At 44.3% G+C, this 22,078-nt stretch overlaps 1 protein-coding gene across 7 annotated transcripts in view; it reads right to left on the bottom strand.

Annotated features, from left to right (window-relative positions):
* Positions 1-22,078, bottom strand: part of PRDM16 (PR/SET domain 16) — a 217,813-nt gene that overhangs the window by 57,966 nt on the left and 137,769 nt on the right. For all 7 annotated transcript variants that reach the window (XM_039367816.1, XM_039367811.1, XM_039367817.1 and 4 more), the window contains exon 3: positions 19,573-19,623. In XM_039367816.1, the coding sequence (XP_039223750.1) occupies positions 19,573-19,623 (51 nt within the window). The remainder of the gene's footprint in view (positions 1-19,572; positions 19,624-22,078) is intronic.

Raw genomic sequence — 22,078 nt, 5'->3', positions numbered from 1 at the left:
GGCCGGCGAGGAGAGGAAACCCGGGTGCCCGTTAAAAAGTGCTCTTTTTGCTTGGCTGGCTCTTGACCAAAGATCATGTGCCTTGATATCTCCCCAAAGCCGAGCCATTAGCTGCCTCCTGTAATTGTTCTTTCCAATAGGGTCAGTTCCTCGCTTTCTTATGATCCAAAGGTCCTGGGTTTTGCTTGTCTCGTCCTGGTGGGCTTTGCAGACACCAGCCAAGAAAGCCAGACTAAAGCTTGGTCTGATCTATGATTTTTTTTATGAGCGGCCCCGTATCTCCAGCGCAGAAATTAGCCGGATCGTAAATCACCCGAACTGGGACATCTAAGTAATAACCTTACTCACCATCGGGGCCCTGTCCGTGACCCTGAATAAGGAAGAGCTGTTCTGGGCCCTGGATCCAGGGTCTGGACACGTAGATCACGAAAACCTAGATTTGGTAACAGCTTTGTTCTTTAGGTCATCTGTCTTGGAAATTCTCAGGATTCATAATAAAGTGTCTATTCTATTCTATTCTATTCTATTCTGTTCTATTCTGTTCTATTCTACTATTCTATTCTATATTCTATTCTATTATGTATTCTATTCTGTTCTGTTCTGTTATTCTATTCTATTCTATTCTATTCTATTCTATTCTATATTCTATTCTATTCTATTCTATATTCTATTCTGTATTCTATTCTATTCTATTCTATTCTGTTATTCTATTGTATTCTATTCTATTCTGTTCTATTCTACTATTCTATTCTATATTCTATTCTATTATGTACTATTCTATTCTATTCTATATTCTATTCTGTATTCTATTGTATTCTATTGTATTCTGTTATTCTATTGTATTCTATTCTGTTCTATTCTACTATTCTATTCTATATTCTATTCTATTATGTACTATTCTATTCTATTCTATTCTATTCTATTCTATTCTATTCTATTCTATTCTACTCTATTCTATTCTGTATTCTATTCTGTTCTGTTCTATTCTATATTCTGTATTCTATTCTATTCTATTCTATTCTATTCTATTCTATTCTATTCTATTCTATTGCTTTTCCAGCTTAATGGGTTTTTTTTTCTTTGAAAATGCTAACCTTCTCATCTAAGAAGCTTCTTCAGTTTTGAGCCAGCTTCTTGGAATAGGGCCAGTCAAGGCACTTTAAATGGTGCATTTGAATTCAGATGGAAGGAGAGGAAAAAAAAATCTCTCCCCCCCCCCCCCCCAGCACGGAGGACTTAAAAGCTTGGCCGCAAATATCTTGTGGATATGAAAGTTGATTTTTCTTGTCAAAGCTCGCTCTGTTTCCTCGTCTTCCCCTCCCAGAATTCCCTCTTCCCGGGCTCTTTAACACAGTCAAGGATACGACCTGCGGGGTGGGGGGGGAACTCAGATATCCGCCCCCCCCCAAAAGCTGAACCGTGAATTCGTGCATTCATGCTGCAGTTTGGAGGGCCCGTTTTCAAAGCTCGGAGACCCCCTCCAGAACGATCTGCTGCCAAAGGGCAGCTCCGGTGGGTTAACCACAGATGCCACCCCCAAACACTGATGCTATTTATGCCGCCAATGCGCCCCGGCTTCGTAGGCATCCTGGCTTGGATCCAAGGGGGTCTTCCTAGCTACATCCCACCCTCAAAAGAGTGGAGGGGGGGTATCGTGGAGGATCTGGCCCTGGGCTTTTGAAGGCTCGCCTGGATGGAGCCACTGGGAGCCCCCCCCCCCATACAGGTCGTTCTCAACTTATAACATTTTGTTTGTTCGCTTAACGAACCTCTCAGTTAAAAACAGTAAGTTTGGGCTCCGTTGTGGTCGTACGTTGAGGACTACCTGTATCTTAAATGAGTTAGACACAGGCGATCCTCAACTTACGACTGCAATCGAGCTCGCAATGTCTGTCACTAAGCGAGACGTTTACTTAACAACCGTGGACGAGAAAGGTTGTAAAATGGGGCAAAACTTCATTAACCACGCTGGTCTCGCTTAGCCACAAGAATGTCGGGCTCCGTTGTGGTCATAAAGTGAGGACTGCCTGTATCATAAGGGTCATCTATTTGAATTTATATATATATCAGAATAGAGCTGGAAGGGACCTTGGAGGTCTTCTAGTCCAACCCCCTGCTGAAGGTAGGAGATTCTATACCATTTCAATCAATCAATCAATCAATCAATCAATCAATCAGAATAGAGCTAGAAGGGGCCTTGGAGGTCTTCTAGTCCAACCCCCTGCTCAAGCAGCAGACCCTAAACCATTTCAATCAATCAATCAATCAATCAATCAGAATAGAGCTAGAAGGGGCCTTGGAGATCTTCTAGTCCATCCCCCTGCTCAAGCAGCAGACCCTATATCACTTCACTTAATATAAGGGTTTTCCCTGCTTATTCTCCGTCCTGATCCTGGTTATAGCTGATGAATCTTTCCAGGATCTCTGTAACAGCTTTTAAACCTTACATTGCCCGCGGTTCATGGCCTACGTCTGCCTGCTTAAGAGAGACTTGTTTTAACGCTGTGGATGTTATTTAGAGAAGGATTAAATTCCAACAGCTTTATGGGTGCTAATAAACGTCTCTTATTATTACCGGCATTTCAATATTAAAAAAAAACAAAAACCCTCACACAGGTACTTTTCTTCCAACTATGCAGATTTGATTGATTAGCCTGTGCCTGTAACACAGTGGCTGATTTTACACTCCGATGGGCACTAAATCTTTCATTAAGATTTAACACCCGGCATTTTTTGCCCAGACAGGAAAAAGTCCATGGCCGTCGGAAAGGAAAGTGAAGGGAAGATGTGTTTTCACCAAAAATGCAGTGGACGGAAAAAAGGAAGGAAATGGATGGACGGATGGATGGATGGATGGATGGATAGATAGATAGATAGATAGATAGATAGATATTAAATTTTCAACACAACTTGAGTTTTACTCTTCTTGGGCTGGCTTGGGAGTGTCGACAAAACTAGCCAAATTTCCCATCGGAGGGGATACAATCTTAGAGCTAAGAGCTGGGTGCCCCTTCAAAGCAACTGAGCAGAGTTCGGTTCCTGAAAGAGCCAGATAATTCTTTGAAATATTTCCCCTGAGCAAAGCGGGGGATACAGAAGCATGCAGCCCGACAGAGCTGCTGGCCACCATCAAGTACATCTTGATAAATGGCCGGTTCGGAGGGCTGTCATGCTGGCCCCAGGGGGAAAGAGTGTGTGTGTGGGGTTGTCTTTCTCCAAAGGGTTTATTACCAACCTGTGGCCAAAACGGTGATCAATCACCTTGATCCAAGGTGGCAAACCGACCCGATGCAGAAGAAGATGGCCAGGGCTCGGATGAGATTAAATTGACAAATGATAGGGAGGAGAACTGGAGGGGGGGGTCTTTGGGGAGAGGAAGGGTAGGGCCACCAGCACACTGATTGGCGGTCCGTAACATGGCTGTGATGGGGGGGGGGAGTTTCTGCACGGACTCCATGTGTCGCCTTGGGGCGAGATGGGGCAAATAAATTTAATAAATAACAATAATCACCATAAGTCCACTGCAAAATTGCTGTACTCACAACGGCTTACATCTTTCGATGCTAACTCTAACACTGTCCAACATCAACATCTGCACATCCCAGGTCCTTGGGAAGGATTCAAGAGATGGATAAAAATGCCAAATCCACTGAAAATCCTCGCATCATCCAGCTACTAATGGTGGCTGCGAGCGTACAAATGGCGTCCTGGAGCAGTAGTACCTCAGATATTATATTAATTACCGACAAGACATTCATTACCAACAAGAAAGTTGGATGGACTGCCTCCCTTCTGCAGAGGTCGCCTACCACAACTCAGTACACAGTAGCACCGGACTCGCCCCATTTAAAGTGGCCATGGGAGAACACTTTGTGTCTGTCCCTGAATTACCTCAGGCTACCCCAGTGACTCCATTGCTGAAGGATTGGGTTGCTCAATTACGGAACACCTGGCCAGTGGTGAGAAAAGCTTTGGATGAAGCCTCTTCCTCCTCCTCCTCCTCCTCCTCCTCCTCCTCCTCCTCCTCCTCCTCCTCCTCCTCCTCCTATGATCCTGGGGATGCTGCAACAATCGTTAAGTGTGTAAAATGGTCGTAAGTCGCTTTTTTCAGTGCCGTGGTAACCTTGAACAGTTGTAACGGTTGTAACTCAAGCGCTATCTTTATATGGATGGCTTGGTCCCCATTTTGCAGGTAGACTGGGGTCACTTCTGTTTCTCAGACCCACTCGGGAATCTTTTAGAATTTTTGCATTACGGGCCCTGCTGGAGCCCACATTCCGTTGTTATAATAAGCAGTCATATTTCTTGTTATGAAACTCCAAGGTATTTAAGAGGTGCACCGCTGAGACAGTACTTCACTCGACGTATTTACCGAGGACGTCTAAATACGTTCGTATGGATATGCATTGAAAGGTTAAAGAGATCTAAATTGTCACAATGGCAGGGGAGCTGGTTTAATGGGACCGGATGCCGACTCTCGAGGGCGCGGGGAAAATGCAAGCACCGCGGCGCCACGACGCCAGGCAAACTCCTCCGACTTGCATTGTTGGTGTTGGTTCACACACACTCCCTGCCCCGTTCGGTTTTAAGTGGCAGGATCCATTTCATGGAACCGCAAAGCTGCAGTGCGGAGATGGGGCTGCGGTCGGTTACCCAGGGAAGCCTTGGGGTTGGGCCTTCCTGGAGACCGTAATCCCCTGTTTAACAACGGAGGGTGGGAAGGAAAGGAACCAACCTAGAACTAAGGAAAAATTTCCTATCACTGAGAACAATTAATCAGCCTCCAGAAGTTGTGGGGGCTCCATCACTGGAAGGTTTTTTTTTAAAGAAGAGACTGGACAACCATTTGTCGGTAATGGTCTAGCTAGGGTCTCCTTCCTGAGCAGGGGGTTGGGCTAGAAGACCTCCGAGGCCCCTTCCGACTCGGTGATTCTGCGATTCTTTCCTAACGGCCACCGGTTTTGCAGATTGTCACCTTCGGTGTTTTTCTAGAGATAGATAGTTTTTTCCCCTCTGTAATAATCCCGCAGCTAAGATGCTAGGTTTCTTGTTGGCTAAAATCGACATGACATGACTTAGAAGGCAGGTGTTATTCTAATTAGCTATTGTTGGGCTATCAAAAGTCAGAGTTGATTAAAGCTCCTAAGCACAAGTGCCGTATTTTATTTCAAAGAATATTGCAAACTCCATGCTGAGGCCTTTTCAGATGGGCTTACCTTCTGGGGTCGGTTAAGAGCCCATGCCAGCAGTAATAAAAACTCAAATCTGCATAAACCTTTGGGGTTTTTTTTAATTCAAGCAGAGTCATTTCATTAGAAATATGTTACTTTATGAAATTGGGCTTGCCAGCAAGGGGGGAGAGAGAGGGGGAAAAAAAACCACCCTGATTTCTTAAGAAATGTGAATGGCATCTCTTTAGTGATTAAACCGAGATTAATGGAAGCTCCCACTGGTGGCTGTAAGTCCATTTTATTGCTAATTCATTTAGCTACTATTTCAGATGTACTTGATGAAAATCACCTGCTAGGATGCCGTGTTTTGGCAAGGGAGGATAGCCATTATGGTTGAAATTCCAAATAGATTTCTTTTCTCTCTCTCTCTCTCTCTTTTTTTTTTTGATGATTATGAAGGAAGCTTTGAAAAGTGTCTTGCATTAGGCAGTCTGCTCGGGGACATATTGTTTAATGTGTTCAATTAGTTAAAAAAAAATAAAGACATGCGTCAGAGATGAAATATTCATGGGGCTGTGGTTTGCCTTTTGCCCCCCAGTTGCGATGCTAGAATATGTTGAATTTCCCCCTTTTTGGGGGGGGGAGGGAGATGAGTTTACATTTGGAGCTGAGGCCTACAAGGGATTTATTGCAGGAGTAAACGTAGGAGATATGAGTAAGGAGAAGAAAACGCCTTTTTAAATTTGAAATTAACGAAATTAAGCTAGGTTGGTTTGACGTCGCGCGACTCCTGTTGGTGCATTTCACGTTTTTATTTCGAGTCACGGAACGAGACAGAGCATCGGTGGTGCCAAATAATAAGAATAATTTGATTGATTGATTGATTGATTTTTGACACAATTCTGCAATTCTGTTCCAAACAATGACTAGATTTAATCTTCCCCAATATGAATGATATCCAGCAGCATGGACTTCAAATCCCAGAATCCCACAGCCAGAGAACTCTGGCAGTTGAAGTCCACACCTTTTCAGGTTGCTAAGGTTGAGAAACACTATCATAGCCGTTTCACCAAAGTGAAGCCCTGAGGCAAGGACTTGATGTGAAGCTCTCGGCTGAAGCCAGACTAGAAAGCCTGGTCCTATCCTGAAGAATTACAGGGAAGCCACAAAACCAATATGGAGATGAAAGCCAAAGAACCAAGCCATAAAATAAATCCAGACAGAAAAAAAAAACAGAGAAAAACATTTGGAACACCTGCAGGAAATCAACATCTCCACTTCACTTCCCGGAGGTGTTCCAATTGCTTTCTTTGCGCAAGTTAGCAAACCAGAGCAGTTGATAAAAGCAGAAGAAGACCACGAGAAACGTCTTATTGAGATTATTTGCCCGTTGTCTGCACTCCAAGAACTTTAAATCAGGAAATATACTTAAGTTCCCTGAAACTAGAGAAGGGCAGAAGGAATAAATAGTATAGGCTCTCCTGCTTGAACAGAAGACCTCCAAGTTCCCCTTCCAGCTCTATTCTGGTTGATTGATTGTTTGATTGATTGATTGAAATAGTGTAGGGTCTCCTGCCTGAGCAGGGGGTGGGACTAGAAGACCTCCAAGTTCCTTTCCAGCTCTATTCTGATTGATTGATTGAAATGATCTAGGGTCTCCTGCTTGAACAGGAGGTTGGACTAGAAGACCTCCAAGGTTCCTTCCACCTTTGCCCTGTTTTTGCCCTGTCTGCTGCAGAGTATACTTTGAAACAGAAGACATTGGACATAAGGAAAACTAAAGGGAATTAAATTGGTTGACAGTTCTAAAGCGGAACCGTTTAGCGTCTTCTATGCGGTATTTCCAAAGAATCAAAGAAAAACAGGGAAGAAAAAGATATTTCTTGGCTAGGTCGAAATATACTTTTTCGTATGCGTTATGTGCATGTCTTCACTTATTGGTAAAACAGCACACCCACACAAACAGCCACACACACACACACACACACACACACACACACAAGATATAAAACCCAGCTAACTAAGTTTCGCTACCAAGGTTTTTCCCACAACGAGAGCCGAGTCGGATCTTCGCGGATTTCGTAGGAACTGGGAGCACCCAGCAATTTTTTTTAAACAAAAAAATAAAAAAAAGGAAAGAAATTAAATCTTTTCCCTTTCCTGCACAACTTCCCATTCTCGGTGTCGGCAATGGATTAAGAAAATGAATTTATTTTTTTCTTCCAAAGTCCCATTTTGGTGCCGGTGGGCTCCCCGTAAAATTTCTCCCGCCTTTCCGGTCTTGCAATGCCCTTGTTTTACAGGCCCTTTAAAAGGACGTGTTAATTATGTTGCCACTGCTGTAATTTCTCCCTGTAGTCCATTAATTAAGAGGTCACAATCTGAAAGCATGTTTACCCAATAAGCCTTCTTTTTTAATTATCTTAATTGCTCCCCCACGCCCCCCACCCCTGGCCTTTTCCTGCTTCCCTGGCTGAACTAGCAAACAAAGATTAAAAATAAATATATTTTTTTTTTTAAAAAAAAACACACCTTACGAGAACAGGTTTGTTAAATGTCGGGAAAATAGATGCCACGCCTCCTTGCTATCGATAGAAAAATACATTTTCAACGGAAGAACAATAGACAGTTTACGGAGACTATAAATTGCAACAACAACAACAATAATAAGTCCAATTTGGAATATGTCTAAAAGTTAGGAGAGCAAGGACAGAAATGCAGAAAACGTGAAGAGGGTTGATTTCAGATGAATGCGACTGGCGGATGATTTTTTTTTTAAAAAATTGGATTTCTATGGTTTCGCGAGCCACACCACATGTGAGAACGCGAATAATTATTTAATAAATGTTTAGTATTTAATCATGCAGCCTCTGGGAATTGCGAAACTTTGCAAAATTCAGGAATTATCACATCTTTGGCTTTCCAGTACAGGGCAAAAATTCAAATCTGGTAACCTATCGAAAGCACCCAATTTTCCTTTTTGGCAGTAAATCTCATATAGTAGTAGTAGTAGTAGTATTAGTAGTAGTAATAGTAGTAGTAGTAGTAGTAGTAGTAGTAGTAGTAATAATAATAATAATAATAGTACATTTCTTTATGGCTCAAAGACCTAGGTCTGCTCTGAAATTGGGCGCGAGAGACGGCGGTTTAACGAATAAAATAAATATCATTAGCTAATAAGTTAAATAAGGAAGCAAAATAAAGGAAGTGACTTAACAACCCCTCTGACGAAAATGGGGCAGGCCGACAAACTATGGTTTGATTTGCTTTGGTTTTTCTTAATTCCCCCCCCCCCTTGTAATAAAGGAGAGGCTTGGCTCAAATTAGCCTTCTCGGGAGCTGTCTAATATCAAAGCAAAATTAATTAATTAGAAGCCACTTAGGAAGCTGTGATGGGTGTCTGGGAAGGAAAACAGGGGTTTTCCCCCTCCCCTCCCCTCCCCAGCCATGCAAATTGTTTTTTTCCTGATGGATTACAGATGGGTGTTTAACAGTTCATTTGGCCGGTGTTTATCAATGGGGTCCGCGGCAGCCTCGCACCCAGAGCTTCCTGGAACTTACAAGAGCCTTTAATACGGATTAAAGGGTCAGAGGCCTGGCCTGGCGCAAAATCCCAACTTTATTAACTTCTCCGTGTCAGCTTGAAACGGAAAGAGGGTTTCTTCCCCCACCCCAATTCCTGTTCGGGTCCCGCCTTGATTGCTATTAAAATATTTCCTGATACGGGAAATTCTGTAATTCTATTCTATTCTATTCTATTCTATTCTATTCTATTCTATTCTATTCTATTCTGTTCTATTCTATTCTATAATTCTATATAATTCTATTCTATTCTATTCTATTCTATTCTATTCTATTCTATTCTATTCTATTCTATTATGTAATTCTAATCCATTCCATTCCATTCTATTCCATTCCATTCCATTCCATTCTATAATTCTATTCTATTCTATTCTATTCTATTCTATTCTATTCTATTCTATTCTATTCTATTCTATTCTATTCTATTCTATTCTATTCCATTCCATCCCATTCCAGCCCACAAGGGCCTTCCTTCCTTCCTTAGGACGCTCCTGGTTTTCCAAAAGAGTCACTCCCCCCTCCCCCCCACACGCACCTGACATCTTCAGAAACCCGCTTATCTAAATCTTTATTTAGTCTTTCCCCAAGTGCACACCTCTTATCCAGTTAACCAGATAGCCTTCCCTCGCCCGAGTTGACGAAATTAGGTCATAAAATCAGGGCTTATTATTCAATGGCTGGAGCTGCACCTGGCAGATGCCTGACCGGTCGCCAGGTCCTGAAAACCTGTGCAACTAAAGCCTGTTTTTTTCTTGGAATGGCTAAGATTTATGCCATCCAGGCACTAGGGCGCTGCCTTCTGCAAAATTCGTCAATTTGAAGCATCCATCAGGGTGGCATTTCTCAACTTCGGCGCCTGGAAGAAGGGTGGACTTCAACTCCCAGAATACCCCAGCCAGCAAGTTGTGTTTTCAAATGGGAGCTTCCATAGCAAGCCAATGAAATTGCTTCCTGCTTGAGCAAGGGGGGGTTGGACTAGAAGACCTCAGAGGTCTCTTCTGGCTCTATTCAGACTGATTGGTTGAAATGGAATATGGTCTCCTGCTTGAGCAGGGGGGGCTGGACTAGAAGACCTCTGAGATCCCTTTCAACTCTGCAGTTCTGTATTCTGCCCCTCTCTTTATTTTCCCATGCCCGTCCCTGCCCTACCGTAAAAAAGGGAGAGGGAAAAAAATGTCACACACACACACACACACACACACACACACACACACACACACAGAGCCCAGGCCTTTCTCCTGCCTCCTGCCATTGCTCCGTTTCTAGGTAGGGACCTGCGATGGGTGGAAAACACCCTTTTAACCGCCCCGACGACATTTTTCTCCCCCGATAAGCCGGCCAATTAATAATCGTGGTTTGAAAAGGGCCGAGGAGGTGAGAAAGCAAAGCCTTGGGCAAGGCATATTTGCACAGCGTTAAGAGTCTCTTTTCACCTGATCAGGTAAACAGAGCTATTTGTCCACCTCTGGGACTCTTGAACGCCACGGCCCAGCCTCGCTAGCCCTCACCCCCCCCCTCCCCTTCCCCAGCCACCCAAAGCCACTTATCGTAATTCTGGACTTTCATATCTTGGGAAAGGGACAAAGGGTTCCCCCCTTCCCAGCAGGGTTTAATTTTCCTCTGGAATGCTGGGAGATTGGAGTGCCCCCCCCCGATTATCAGTGTGTGTGTGTGTGTGTGTGTGTGAGGTGGCTTCCATCTGGACTGTGTAGGGAAAGTCAGAATGATGGCCCCCAAGCCAGAAAAACAGAAGTCCCAAAGACCTCCAACTCTATTCTGATTGATTGATTGATTGATTGATTGATTGATATGGTCTACTGCTTGAGCAGGGGGTTGGACTAGATGACCTCTAAGGTCCCTTCCATATCTATTGAATGAATGAATGAATGAATGAACCTTTATTATCGAAGTACAACATGTATACAGTGAGATTGGCTGAGCCAATTCTGATTGATTGATTGATTAATATGGTCTAGGGTCTCCTGCTATAGCAGGGGGCTGGACTAGAAGACCTCCAAGGTCCCTTCCAGCTCTATTGAATGAATGAATGAATGAACCTTTATTATCAAAGTATAACATGTAATGCAGTGAGATTGGCTGAGCCAATTCTGATTGATTGATTGATTGATTAATATGGTCTAGGGTCTCCTGCTATAGCAGGGGGCTGGACTAGAAGACCTCTAAGGTCCCTTCCATCTCTATTGAATGAATGAATGAATGAATGAACGAACGAACCTTTATTATCAAAGTATAACATGTAATACAGTGAGATTGGCTGAGCCAATTCTGATTGATTGATTGATTGATAGATAGATATGGTCTAGGGTTTCCTGCTTGAGCAAGGGGCTGGACTAGAAGACCTCCAAGGTCCCTCCCGACTCCGGTCTTCTCTAATTCTGGTCTACCCCGCAGGGTTGTTGTGTTGATCGGAAAGAGGGGTGTGTGTGAGCTAATGCGAGCTGGGTTTTTCTGGCGTAGGGGAGGGGGGCAGGGGGGGAGTCTTCCCAAGTGATCTCTCCCTCTGAACTGTGTCCCGTATTGTCAGCTGTCATTTAAGGTTGGTCAAAGGATGTCAGGAAGGCCAAAAGGCCGATGACAGAAGGATTCCTTTCCCATCCTTCCTGAGGTCGATTTGGACTCCAGACAGGACCGGATGGGCTTTGGATGGGGGTCAGCTGGCCAGCCAGGCGCTCCTTGGGCGGGGGGGGGGTTCTGGCCATTTGAAACGAGACGAGGTCAGGAAGCTTGGGGACCCCTTCCGAGTCACCGGGAAAACGGTGGCTATCAACGCCAGACGGAGCGCACCTCGTCTTAATTTTAAGGGGAAAGCTAGCCTATTCAACACGAAAAATCACGCTGGGGCGGGCGTGGGTCCAGGTTTGAAAAGTGTGAGTTTGGAGGGGGGGGGTTTCCTTTCAAAGAAATCAGAGCAGAGGGTTTGGGGCTTGACCTGCTTAGGGGAAGGAAAAGACAGGGCGTTTTTATTCAGAGAGAGACCGTGTATGAACTGATGATAGGAAACAGCACTTAAGAAGACGGAAGGAAAGCCCAGTTTTTTTTTGTTTTTTTTTTTTTTGCTTTGGGGGACGAATCAGTCAATGCTGCCATTTTCAACTATTCAGGAGGGCTCTGGGCGGGTTTGCGTTTAAACATCCGTTGAAAGACCCGAAGAGAAAGAGCAAGCAAAAGACGCCAGCTGAATAGCAGAATAACAAGACTCGGATGGGACCTTGGAGGTCTTCTAGTCCATCCCCCTGCTCAGGCAGGAAACCCTAAACCATTTCAATACATCTATCTATCTATCTATCTATCTATCTATCTATCTATCTATCTGTCTTCCTTTCTTCCTTCCTTCCTCCGCCCCTCCCTTCCTTCCCTTCCTCCCTCCATCCCTCCCCCCTTTATCATCTATCTATCTATCTATCTATCTATCTATCTATCTATCTATCTATCTATCTGTCTTCCTTTCTTCCTTCCTTCCTCCGCCCCTCCCTTCCTTCCCTTCCTCCCTCCATCCCTCCCCCCTTTATCATCTATCTATCTATCTATCTATCTATCTATCTATCTATCTATCTATCTATCCATCAGAATAGAGCTGGAAGGGACCTTGGAGGTCTTCTAGTCCAAAAACGAAAAACGTGGAATTCTCCACCACAAGATGGAGCTAACCAGGATTGGAAGAAAACCGAACAGATCCACATGTTCAAGGAGGGAGCTGACAAATGGTCCTTTCAAAACTTTTGGTCTACTTTTAAATTGTTGTGTCGCCCTGCCTGTGCAGTAGCAGAGATGGAACCCATCTATTGTTTTGTTTTGTTTGTTTGTTTGTTTTCCGCTCTGTTTCTCAACCGTGGCAACTTTTAAGATGTGCGGACTTCAACTCCCAGAATGCCTCAGGCCTGGGGAATTCTGGGGGTTGAAGTCCACACATCTTAAACGTTGCCATGGTTGGGGTGGGAAAAAAGGGCTCTAGGGCAACACCAGGCAGAGGGGTAAAAACTGCACGAGGCACCGGGATTATTTTTTGACCTACCCACTCTGCAAAATAACCCACAAGTTGACTTTATTTATTTATTTTTAAAACAACAACAAAAATCTCAGTTAAATTGCAACCTCAAGGAAAGCATCTCGGCTTCACCCCAACGGGGAACACCGGTGTAAATTTAAGGCACAACTTTGCAAGAAAGAAAGGAAGGAAGGAAGGAAGGAAGGAAGGAAGGAAAGAAAGAAAGAAAGAAAGAAAGAAAGAAAGAAAGAAAGAAAGAAAGACCAAACGTTGGGCATTTCGTGCCCAGCGTCCTGCCTTGGCGTCCTCTGTTCCCCCCCCCCCCCGCGCCAGCAAAAAAACTAAGGATGCAAAAACTTCTCAGAGGTACTTAGTTGCCATGGCAACCTGAGCTGACCTCCTCATTATTGTTCTCAAGAGCGAGAGCTGACTTTGCTATATGTTCATTCACTGAATTAATAGACTTCTCGCTCTTTGATTAAGGGCCGGGGCTTGTAATGAAAGAGAAGGAGGAGGAGGAGGAGGAGGAGTGGAAAAGAAATGTTTTTTTTAAAGAAAAGAGAGAGAGAGAGAGAGAGAGAGAGAGAGAGAGAGAGAGAGAGAGAGAGAGAGAGAGAGAGAGAGAGAGAGAGAGAGAGAGAGAGAGAGACGGTCTCAAACAACTGTCCAGCTTTTTTGTTGCAGGATTTATGGAGCTGAAGTGAGCCGATTCAAAAGGAAGATTATAAGGACCGACTCAAAGCTGTTTCTTGCTTTGGTTTTATAGAAACAAAGCTTAAGGGAAGGAATAACCGAACAACAAGAGTTGGAAGGGACCATGGAGGTCTCCTAGTCTAACCCCCTGCTCAAGCAGGAGACCTTATATCATTTCAAACAAAATTTTCTTCCATGATAACTGAATTCCCCCCCCCCCCCGCATAGCCTAATATTCCATGTTGTCTGTGATTCTTTGAGGCTAAATACTCTATGATAGGTAGGTAGGTAGGTAGGTAGGTAGATGGATAGATGGATGGATGGATGGATGGATGGATGGATGGATGGTTGGATGGATGGATGGATGGATAGATGGATGGAGATAGAGATAGAGAGATAGATGGCTGGCTGGATAATAGAGATAGAGAGATAGAGATAGATAAATAGATAATAAATATAGAGAGCTAAAAATAGAGCGATGAATAGATGGATTGATAATAGAATAGAGAGCCAAAGGTAGAAATAGATAGATAGATAGATAGATAGATAGATAGATAGATAGATAGATAGATAGATAGACAGACAGACAGATAGATCACCTTTGTTGTCATTTTTTTTTTTACTGTGGGCACACAAATAAAAAAAGAAAATATTTATAAAGAAATGCTTCCAGGTCTTCTGAAGATCCCAGAAATGGTGTTTTATTGGCCTCCTGCGTTTCTGCCATGTATTATAAGCTTCCTGGGGGGGGGGGGAAGAGATTCACACAGCGCTCCCTCGTCCAGCCCAGGTTAGCATTAAACCAGCTTAACAAGCTTAGACTTGCTTTGTCCTTAACTGACCAGCTAAGAGTGAAATTCTCTGGACAACAGAAGCTGGAAATGAAAGGATTAAGAGCCAGAAGATTAGAAATGAACCTGGGGTAGAGCGGTAAGGAGTTGTTGTTTTCCCCCAGCTAACTTTTTTTATTTTTTATTACGAAAAGGCAAAGGTTTCATGAGTTCATTTCCTCAGGTACATAGGATGGGGGGGGGGAATATTTTGTGAAACCCTTCTGCCCTTGAATAAAAGTTGTGAATTGGACAAGAGGCTATGAGTCTTCCTGGAAATTTTTGCGGTCCGCCCCTCTTGTCTTGGAGAAGGAGTTGAATATAAGAAAAGGGGCTGAAAAATCAGGCTGAGGTCCCGTGTGGAAGCCTTGAAATGCTGTTTGCCTGGACTATTACAGTTTAGACTTCCCCTTCTCTTCCTTCTTCCTTTCCGCCTGCTTCTTTTCCTCTCCTTCTCTTCTTCCTTCATTTCCTTCCTCCCTCCTTTTTCACTTTTTATTTCCCTTCCTTCCTGACTCTATTTTTTCCTCCCTTCTTCCCTCCTTCCCTGCTTTCCTTCCTTTCTTCTTTTTTTTCTCCTTCCTTCCTTCCCTCCTTCTCTATCACTCCTTCCCTTTCCTTTCTTCCCTTCCCCCTTTCCTTCCCTTCCTTTTCCTTCCCTCTTCCTTCTTTCCTTTCCTTTCCCTTCCCTCTTCCTCCTTTCCTTTCCTTTCCTTTCCATTCCTTTCCTTTCCCTCTTCCTCCCTTCCTTCCCTTCCCTTCCCCCCTTCCTCTTTCCCCTTTCCTCCAACTTACCTGCAGGCTTTCAAAGGCAGCCAGGAATGACACAAACACACCTTGGAAGCCCGTGAAAGCAACCGGCTAGGGAATTGGCCTGTCATTTGGGTCTGTGCTGGGAAAGGATGGAGCTGCTCGGCTTAAAAAGGACCAGACAAATGGCGTGTTCATAAACCTGTGTCCATCGTGTTATTATAAACCTCCGGAAAGGCCTTTAGGCCATGTGGCCGGCAGTAATTGCTCCACAAAAGACAGTTAACAGTTTCCCCGGCTCTTCCCTAACTGCCTTCCTGACTTATTGAAGTTTGATTTTTTTTTTCATTCTCCTCTGCTGCCATTCATCAAGGGCAAGGACCCCGCTGGACCTTTCCTGCCTCCAAATGTAGCTGGAGGCTCTTTCGGATGGTCTGATCCTCCCGCCGGCTCTCCGTTCCTTCCCATTGGGCCCAGCTAGGTTTATAATGTCCCCATAGCGGTGTTTCACAAATTATCATAATTCTCCATCAATCATCTCCCTTGGAACAATGGCTCCCCCAAGTATCAGATGGCTGGGATGACCTACAGACGGAGGGAGGAGGAAGAAGACCGTGGGGCTCGGGTGAGGTAAATAGAACGAGATTTATGGGTTCCGGATATTTTTTTTTTTTCCAATGGCAAAAATTGGACGGATTTTGGATTTATCTTTCGTGGCGTTGCCAAGGTGTAGTTGGTAAGGACTGCCTGAACTGAGGCCAAGGGGAGAGAGAAACAGTACGAACACACACACACACACGCAAAAAGGAAAACAAAAAAACCTGTTTCAGGATTATAGGAAGTCGTGCTAATTTTCTGTAAGTGCAATTCTGAGGGTGCTACTTAGGAAAGAAAAAAGAATAAGGACAAAAACGTGGAGCTCGTAATACCTATCCATCATCTATCTCTCTATTCCTGTTGATTTGCCCTTATTAGGGAGACCCTCAATAGAAAAATCAGAAAATAAATCTTGTGTGTGTTTATATTATCTCTCTCTCTCTCTCTCTCTCTCTCTCTCTCTCTCTATCTCTCTATCTCCATCTATCTATCTATCTATCTATCTATCTATCTATCTATCTATCTATCTATCTATCTATCTATCTATCTACCTACCTATCTCTGTCTGTCTGTCTGTCTGTCTACCTATCTACCTATCTCTCTATTTATCTCTATCTATCTATCTATCTATCTATCTATCTATCTATCTATCTATCTATCTATCTACCTACCTACCTACCTACCTACCTACCTATCTATCTATCTACCTACCTACCTACCTACCTATCTCTGTTTGTCTGTCTGTCTACCTATCTACCTATCTATCTCTCTATTTATCTCTCTCTGTCTATCTATCTATCTACCTACCTACCTACCTACCTACCTATCTACCTACCTACCTAACTACCTACCTAACTACCTACCTAACTACCTACTTTCCTTTCTTAGTCTTTTAATTTATTCTTACCAATTGAGATTTTCACCAGAAAAAAAACCACAAAATAAATTTAATCTGATCTGTGTTTCTATCTTCGGTCTACCTATTTCTCTTTATCCCAGTCTTTTGATTTGTTCTCATTAATGAAGACTCCCTAGAAAAAAATCACAAAATAAATCCTTCTCTCTCTCTCTCTCTCTCTCTCTCTCTGTGTGTGTGTGAGTGTGAGTGGAGGCTGATAAGATTGTGACTGAGTTTTAATAACATGGCCCATCTATTTTCCCGGGTCCTTAACATGCCTCTTTATTTGTCCCTAAAGCCCTCTTCAGCCAAAACCCTTTTATTCCAGTCTCTCGGCCTTCTCTCTGGGGAGGTTGGGGTGGACTAAGAGTGATAGATAGATAACTCTATAGATTATCTTTCACAGATGTTTTCTCTCCAGTAGCCCCTGAGGCCATTCCCTCTAAGTAAACAGAGACTGAAAGGGAGGCGAGATATGGGAGAAAGATGTCTCCCCAAATCCCTTTCAGAGGAAGGAGAAAAATAAAATAAAGCAGGTTTTTTTTCTCTCCCCCACCCCACCCCACCCCAGGCCAGCCAGAAAGAGAGTTCCTTTGGGGCTCAAGCATCCCGCCTCGTTTGGTTGGCAGGAAAGTGAAAATACGGGCAAGATCGACTTGCTAACGTGAAAGAATCTCTGCAGATTCCCAGATCCATCAAGGGTGGATTCATCAGCCTCAGCTAGGGACTTCCAAGCTTCAACGGGTCAAGAGAACACGTTCTGCGTTTTTAACCGCTTGTGTAAAGGATAATCCACCAGGGATACACAAAAAGCACAAACACACCCTGCCAGTTCAACAGCCATGGTTTTGCACATGTCCTGGGCTGGACCCTGGACTCTTCTAGGATGGATGTTGTCTCTTTGGTGTGCTCCACCCCTATTTTTCATTCCTTCCCAGGTCTACGGGAACAGTAGCTGCTTCCAAAGGCTTCCCAAGCCATCCAGTTGAACTTTTTAACCCTCCAGTTTTCACCTCCCCGGCCTCTGGTTCTAAAACCCTAAAACCCCTCTGTAAATTTATCACCCCATAAAGTCCTGACAGTGCTTCTTTTACTAAGTGTTTAGGCAGAGTTTTATGTTGTTGGAAGCAAGAAGGATGGGGACTGAGGCAGAGCCATGAAATAGGTAGTACAATAGAATAGAGCTGGAAGGGACCTTGGAGGTCTTCTAGTCCAGCCCCCTGCTCAAGCAGGAGAACCAACACCGTCTCAGTCCAGTCTCTTCTTAAAAATCTCCAGTGATGGAGCACCCATGACTTCTGGTGGCAAGCTGTTCCACTGGTTGATTGTCCTCACTGTCAGGAAGTTTTTCCTTAGTTCCAGGTTGCTTCTCTCTTTGATCAGTTTCCAACCATTGTTTCTCGTCCTGCCCTCTGGTGCTTTGGAGAATAATTTGACCTCCTCTGCCTTGTGGCAGCCCCTCAAATATTGGAACACTGCTATCATGTCTCCCCTATTTCTTCTTTTCTTTAGACTAGCCAAATCCAAGTCCCGCCGTTCTTTGTATGTTTTAGTCTCCAGGCCTTGGATCCTCTTAGTTGCTCTTCTCTGATTTTTTTTTCCAAACTCTCAACATCTTTTTTGTGATAGGGTGACCAAAATTGGCTGCAGTATTCCAGGCGTGGCCTCACTAGGGCTTTTTATAAAGCGGTACTAATACTTTGCGTGATCTTGATTCAAAGTCCAAAATAGGTCCCCAAAACTGGCCTCGTCTCCCGCCCCCCTCCCCAAAAGAGCTTCAGAGCCACAAAAGCCAAAAACTTTCCTTTGGATGTCACGAAAGTAAAAGGGGGTTGGTGAGTTTTTCATGAGCACGAGAGATTCCATCAAATAGCCGAGCGTGCATTTCTCTCGATGGGAAAAATCTAAAGTCCATATATCTCTCGTCTGGAGTAAGAAGCAGTCTCGGCTGGGAGGCACGTTGGATGAGTTATGGAGACGAACAGGGTAAAAAGTTCAGCGTCCCTACAGCTCCATGGAGGATGTCCTTTTCCAATTCGTGCCCCAAATTCAGTTTCTGAAGGGTTAGCTGGGGCTTATGGGCCACCTCTGGGGGAGAAAGGAAAAAAGAGTGCGCTGGGGGTGGAGATGCGTCCCTGCGCACGGCTTTGCAAACTGCTTCCGGAGCCGTTTCATTTTAACTTGGAGAGCTCGGAAAATGTTCCGAGGAAGTAAAGACAGTCACTGTGGCTTTCTATTTCCAAATGGCCATGTTGGGCCAGGGTCAAACCGCTCACTTTGGAGACCCAGAAAAGCAGGTTTTGGCACAGAAATGGAATAACGAGCCACTGGATCCTGAGTATCTTGTGGTTTAGGATATGAACTGTGACGTCTGATAGAAGAGAATAGAATGGTACAGAGTTTCCTGCTTGAGCAGGGGGCTGGACTAGAAGGCCTCCAGGGTTCCTCTCAACACTGCGATGCTGTTATAAGAATGTTTGAAGCTCTGTGCATTGGTGGTGCAGGAAAAGCACCAAGCTCAGAGACCATCAAGGAATTCACAGTCCTCCATTCTCCTCCTCCTCCTCCCATGCATCTGTGGCCTTTTCCGGGCTTCAATGCTTTATTCCGAAGGCCACAGATGCGTGGGAATGCATGGGAAAACCAGGGAAAGCCGAAAAGCCTTTGCCACGGAAGAAAAGTGGATGTTTGTACTTCGGAAATCAGGTGAGAGGACAATCTAGCTTCACCAGACGATCTGAACATGGGTATCACACTGAAAGTGACAGACAGATGTCTCCCCCAATTGACAAGACCGACTCGGATCCCGGAAGAATCTATAAAAGTCGCAAAGAGCGAGGGGACGGTATATATACATTTAATAAATAAACAAATCCAAGTTCAGCCACCTTCAGCAATCACTAAACTGGAAAGGAGACAGCCCTCCAGCGGGCTTGCAAACTAAAATGGTAAAAAATAATAATAATATAATAATTGAAGTCTTCCACCAGCGCCGAAGACTTAAAATCAAGCACTTTTTGGACCCGACCCAGTGTTTCGTCTTACCTTTTTGATGCAGCCGTCTTGCAGGCCCGACTCGGAATCCGTCAGCATTTGCTGGAAGGAGAAGCAGAAAAGGAAAAAAAAAAAAAAGACACCATCAGTTGACAGCTTGGGACGGAGAAGAGATTGTGTAAACTGGGTTTAAATGCAAGCAGGCTACAAAGGGGAGGATTTCAGATCTCAAAATACCCCAGTTTGCACGGAGGCAGGCCCCCTCCGTGTCCGATTTGGGTCTTCCCAGCAGCCCAAAATCGAGGGGGAAAGAGGCATAACATGTCTCTAGAGCTGGAAGGGACGTTGGAGGTCTTCTAGACCAGCCCTGTTTTCAAGCAGGAGACCCTAGACCATTTCAATCAATTGATCAATCAGAATAGAGCTGGGAGGGAATTTGGAGGTCTTCTAGTCCAACCCCCACTCAAGCAGGAGACCCTAGACCATTTCAATCAATCAATCAATCAATCAATCAGAATAGGGCTGGAAGGGACTTCAGAGGTCTTCTAGTCCAACCCCCACTCAAGCAGGAGACCCTAGACCATTTCAATCAATCAATCAATCAATCAATCAATCAATCAATCAATCAGAATAGAGCTGGAAGGGACTTCGGAGGTCTTCTAGTCCATCCCCCACTCAAGCAGGAGACCCTAGACCACTTCAATCAATCAATCAATCAATCAATCAATCAGAATAGAGCTGGAAGGGGACCTTGGAGGTCTTCTAGTCCAACCCCCTGCTCAAGCAAGAGACTGTATCCCATTCTGGACAAATGGCTATTCAGTCTTCTTAGAAAACCTCCAATGATGGAGCACCCACATCTCCTAAATCGTTTGTGATGATCACAGCGGTCAAGGAAACAAATATCTGGACGAAACCAAGAGTGCTGAATTCCATTTTCAGTACAAGCCAGCCTCCCTATTTAAGTTCCCTGTTTAGCCGTGCACATCCATGGCAGCTCAGGCCTTTCCAGACCGATGCAGTTTTCCAGGCCCAGATCAGTCGGCTAAAAAGCGCCACAGAGGAGAGAAAAAAAAAAAAAAACTCCTTCCCCCCCCCCTTCCCTCCTCCAGTGCTTGGAAACCAGAAAGCATTTGGACCGGTTGAGATTTTTTTTTATTTATTATTATTTTTTTTGCAAATCCTCCCCACTTTTGGGAACTAAACATGTCGGGAGACGCCATGTGAATCTTTTTGAAACACAGTTTACAAGTCGGCATGCTCCGTCTGCATTCAGCTCTAATTTGATTACATTCTCCAGACAGGATCACAATGATTTGTGTAAATAGTAATATTACCCATTCATCCCCGTGTGCTCAAATAAATCGTTAGGCCGTGCGTGCGTGCGTGCGTGCGTGCGTATATGTGTGTGTGTGTGTGCGCAAAATCACCAGGAAATACGCAGGGGAAGGCAACTTAAAAAAAAGGGGGGGGGGAGAAAGGGAAGGAAAGGAACAGCAACTACTGCATAAAGTTTGTTTGTAAAAAGTTAATATGAAGAAAGGTCCAGAAATCAAAATGCTTACAGTGATGAGCAAGGCAAGCAATCTCGTTGAACACACAAAGGGAGAAAACTAAGCATGAGAAGGACAACCTTTAAACCAGTTTTAATCAGGGTGTGTTGAATAAGCCACCATGGTTCAAACACAAAGCCACAATAGCTGGGTTTCTCCACCGGACTTGAGTTTGTTTTCAGCCCTGCTTTGTCAAATGGATGGAAATATTTTTGACATCTTCTGATGAGTGAAGTCAAGAGGCGAAGCCCGACTCAAAATTAACAACGGCGTTACTTGTTTAACGACTACCCGGGTTCGCTTAACTAGAAAGGTGACTAGAAAGGTGGTGAAACGGGGCAAAAGGTCTCTTAACAAACGTCTCACTTAGCTACTGAAATTTTGTTTGTAAGTCAAGGACTACGTGGGTAAGGACCCCTGTCCTGAGCAAGGGGTTGGGCTGCATTAACAGAGGGACAGAATCAAGATCACGTGAAGAGTTAATACCGCTTTACAAGGCCTTGGTAAGGCCACACTTGGAATGCTGCATCCAGTTTCGGTCACCACGATGTAAAAAAGATGCTGAGACTCTAGAAAGAGAAGCAGAGAAGAGCAGCAAAGATGATCAGGGAACTGGAGGCTAAAACATATAAGGAACAGTTGCTGGAATTGGGGATGTCTAGTTTGACGAAGAGAAGGACGAGGGGGGACATGATAGCCGTCTTCCAGTATCTCAGGGGCTGCCCCAAAGAAGAGGCAGTCAAGCTATTCTCCAAAGCGCCCAAAGGCAGGACAAGAAGCAACGGATGGAAACTCATCAAGGAGAGAAGCAACCTAGAACTAAGGAGAAACTTCCTGACAGTTGGAAAAGTTAACTAGTGGAACAACCTGCCTCCTGAAGCGGTGAATGCTCCAACACTGGAGGTTTTTAAGAAGAGACTGGACAGCCATTTGTCTGAAATGGAATGGGGTTTCCTGCCTGAGCAGGGGGTTGGACTAGATGGCCTCCAAGGTCCCTTCCAACT

Source organism: Crotalus tigris, unplaced genomic scaffold, assembly GCF_016545835.1.
Source record: "Crotalus tigris isolate CLP2741 ecotype Arizona unplaced genomic scaffold, ASM1654583v1 scf7180000020588.15403103151:6194809, whole genome shotgun sequence".
Lineage (NCBI taxonomy): Eukaryota > Metazoa > Chordata > Lepidosauria > Squamata > Viperidae > Crotalus > Crotalus tigris.
Note: the sequence above shows the minus strand (reverse complement) of the source record. Positions and strands in the feature narration are given on the sequence as shown.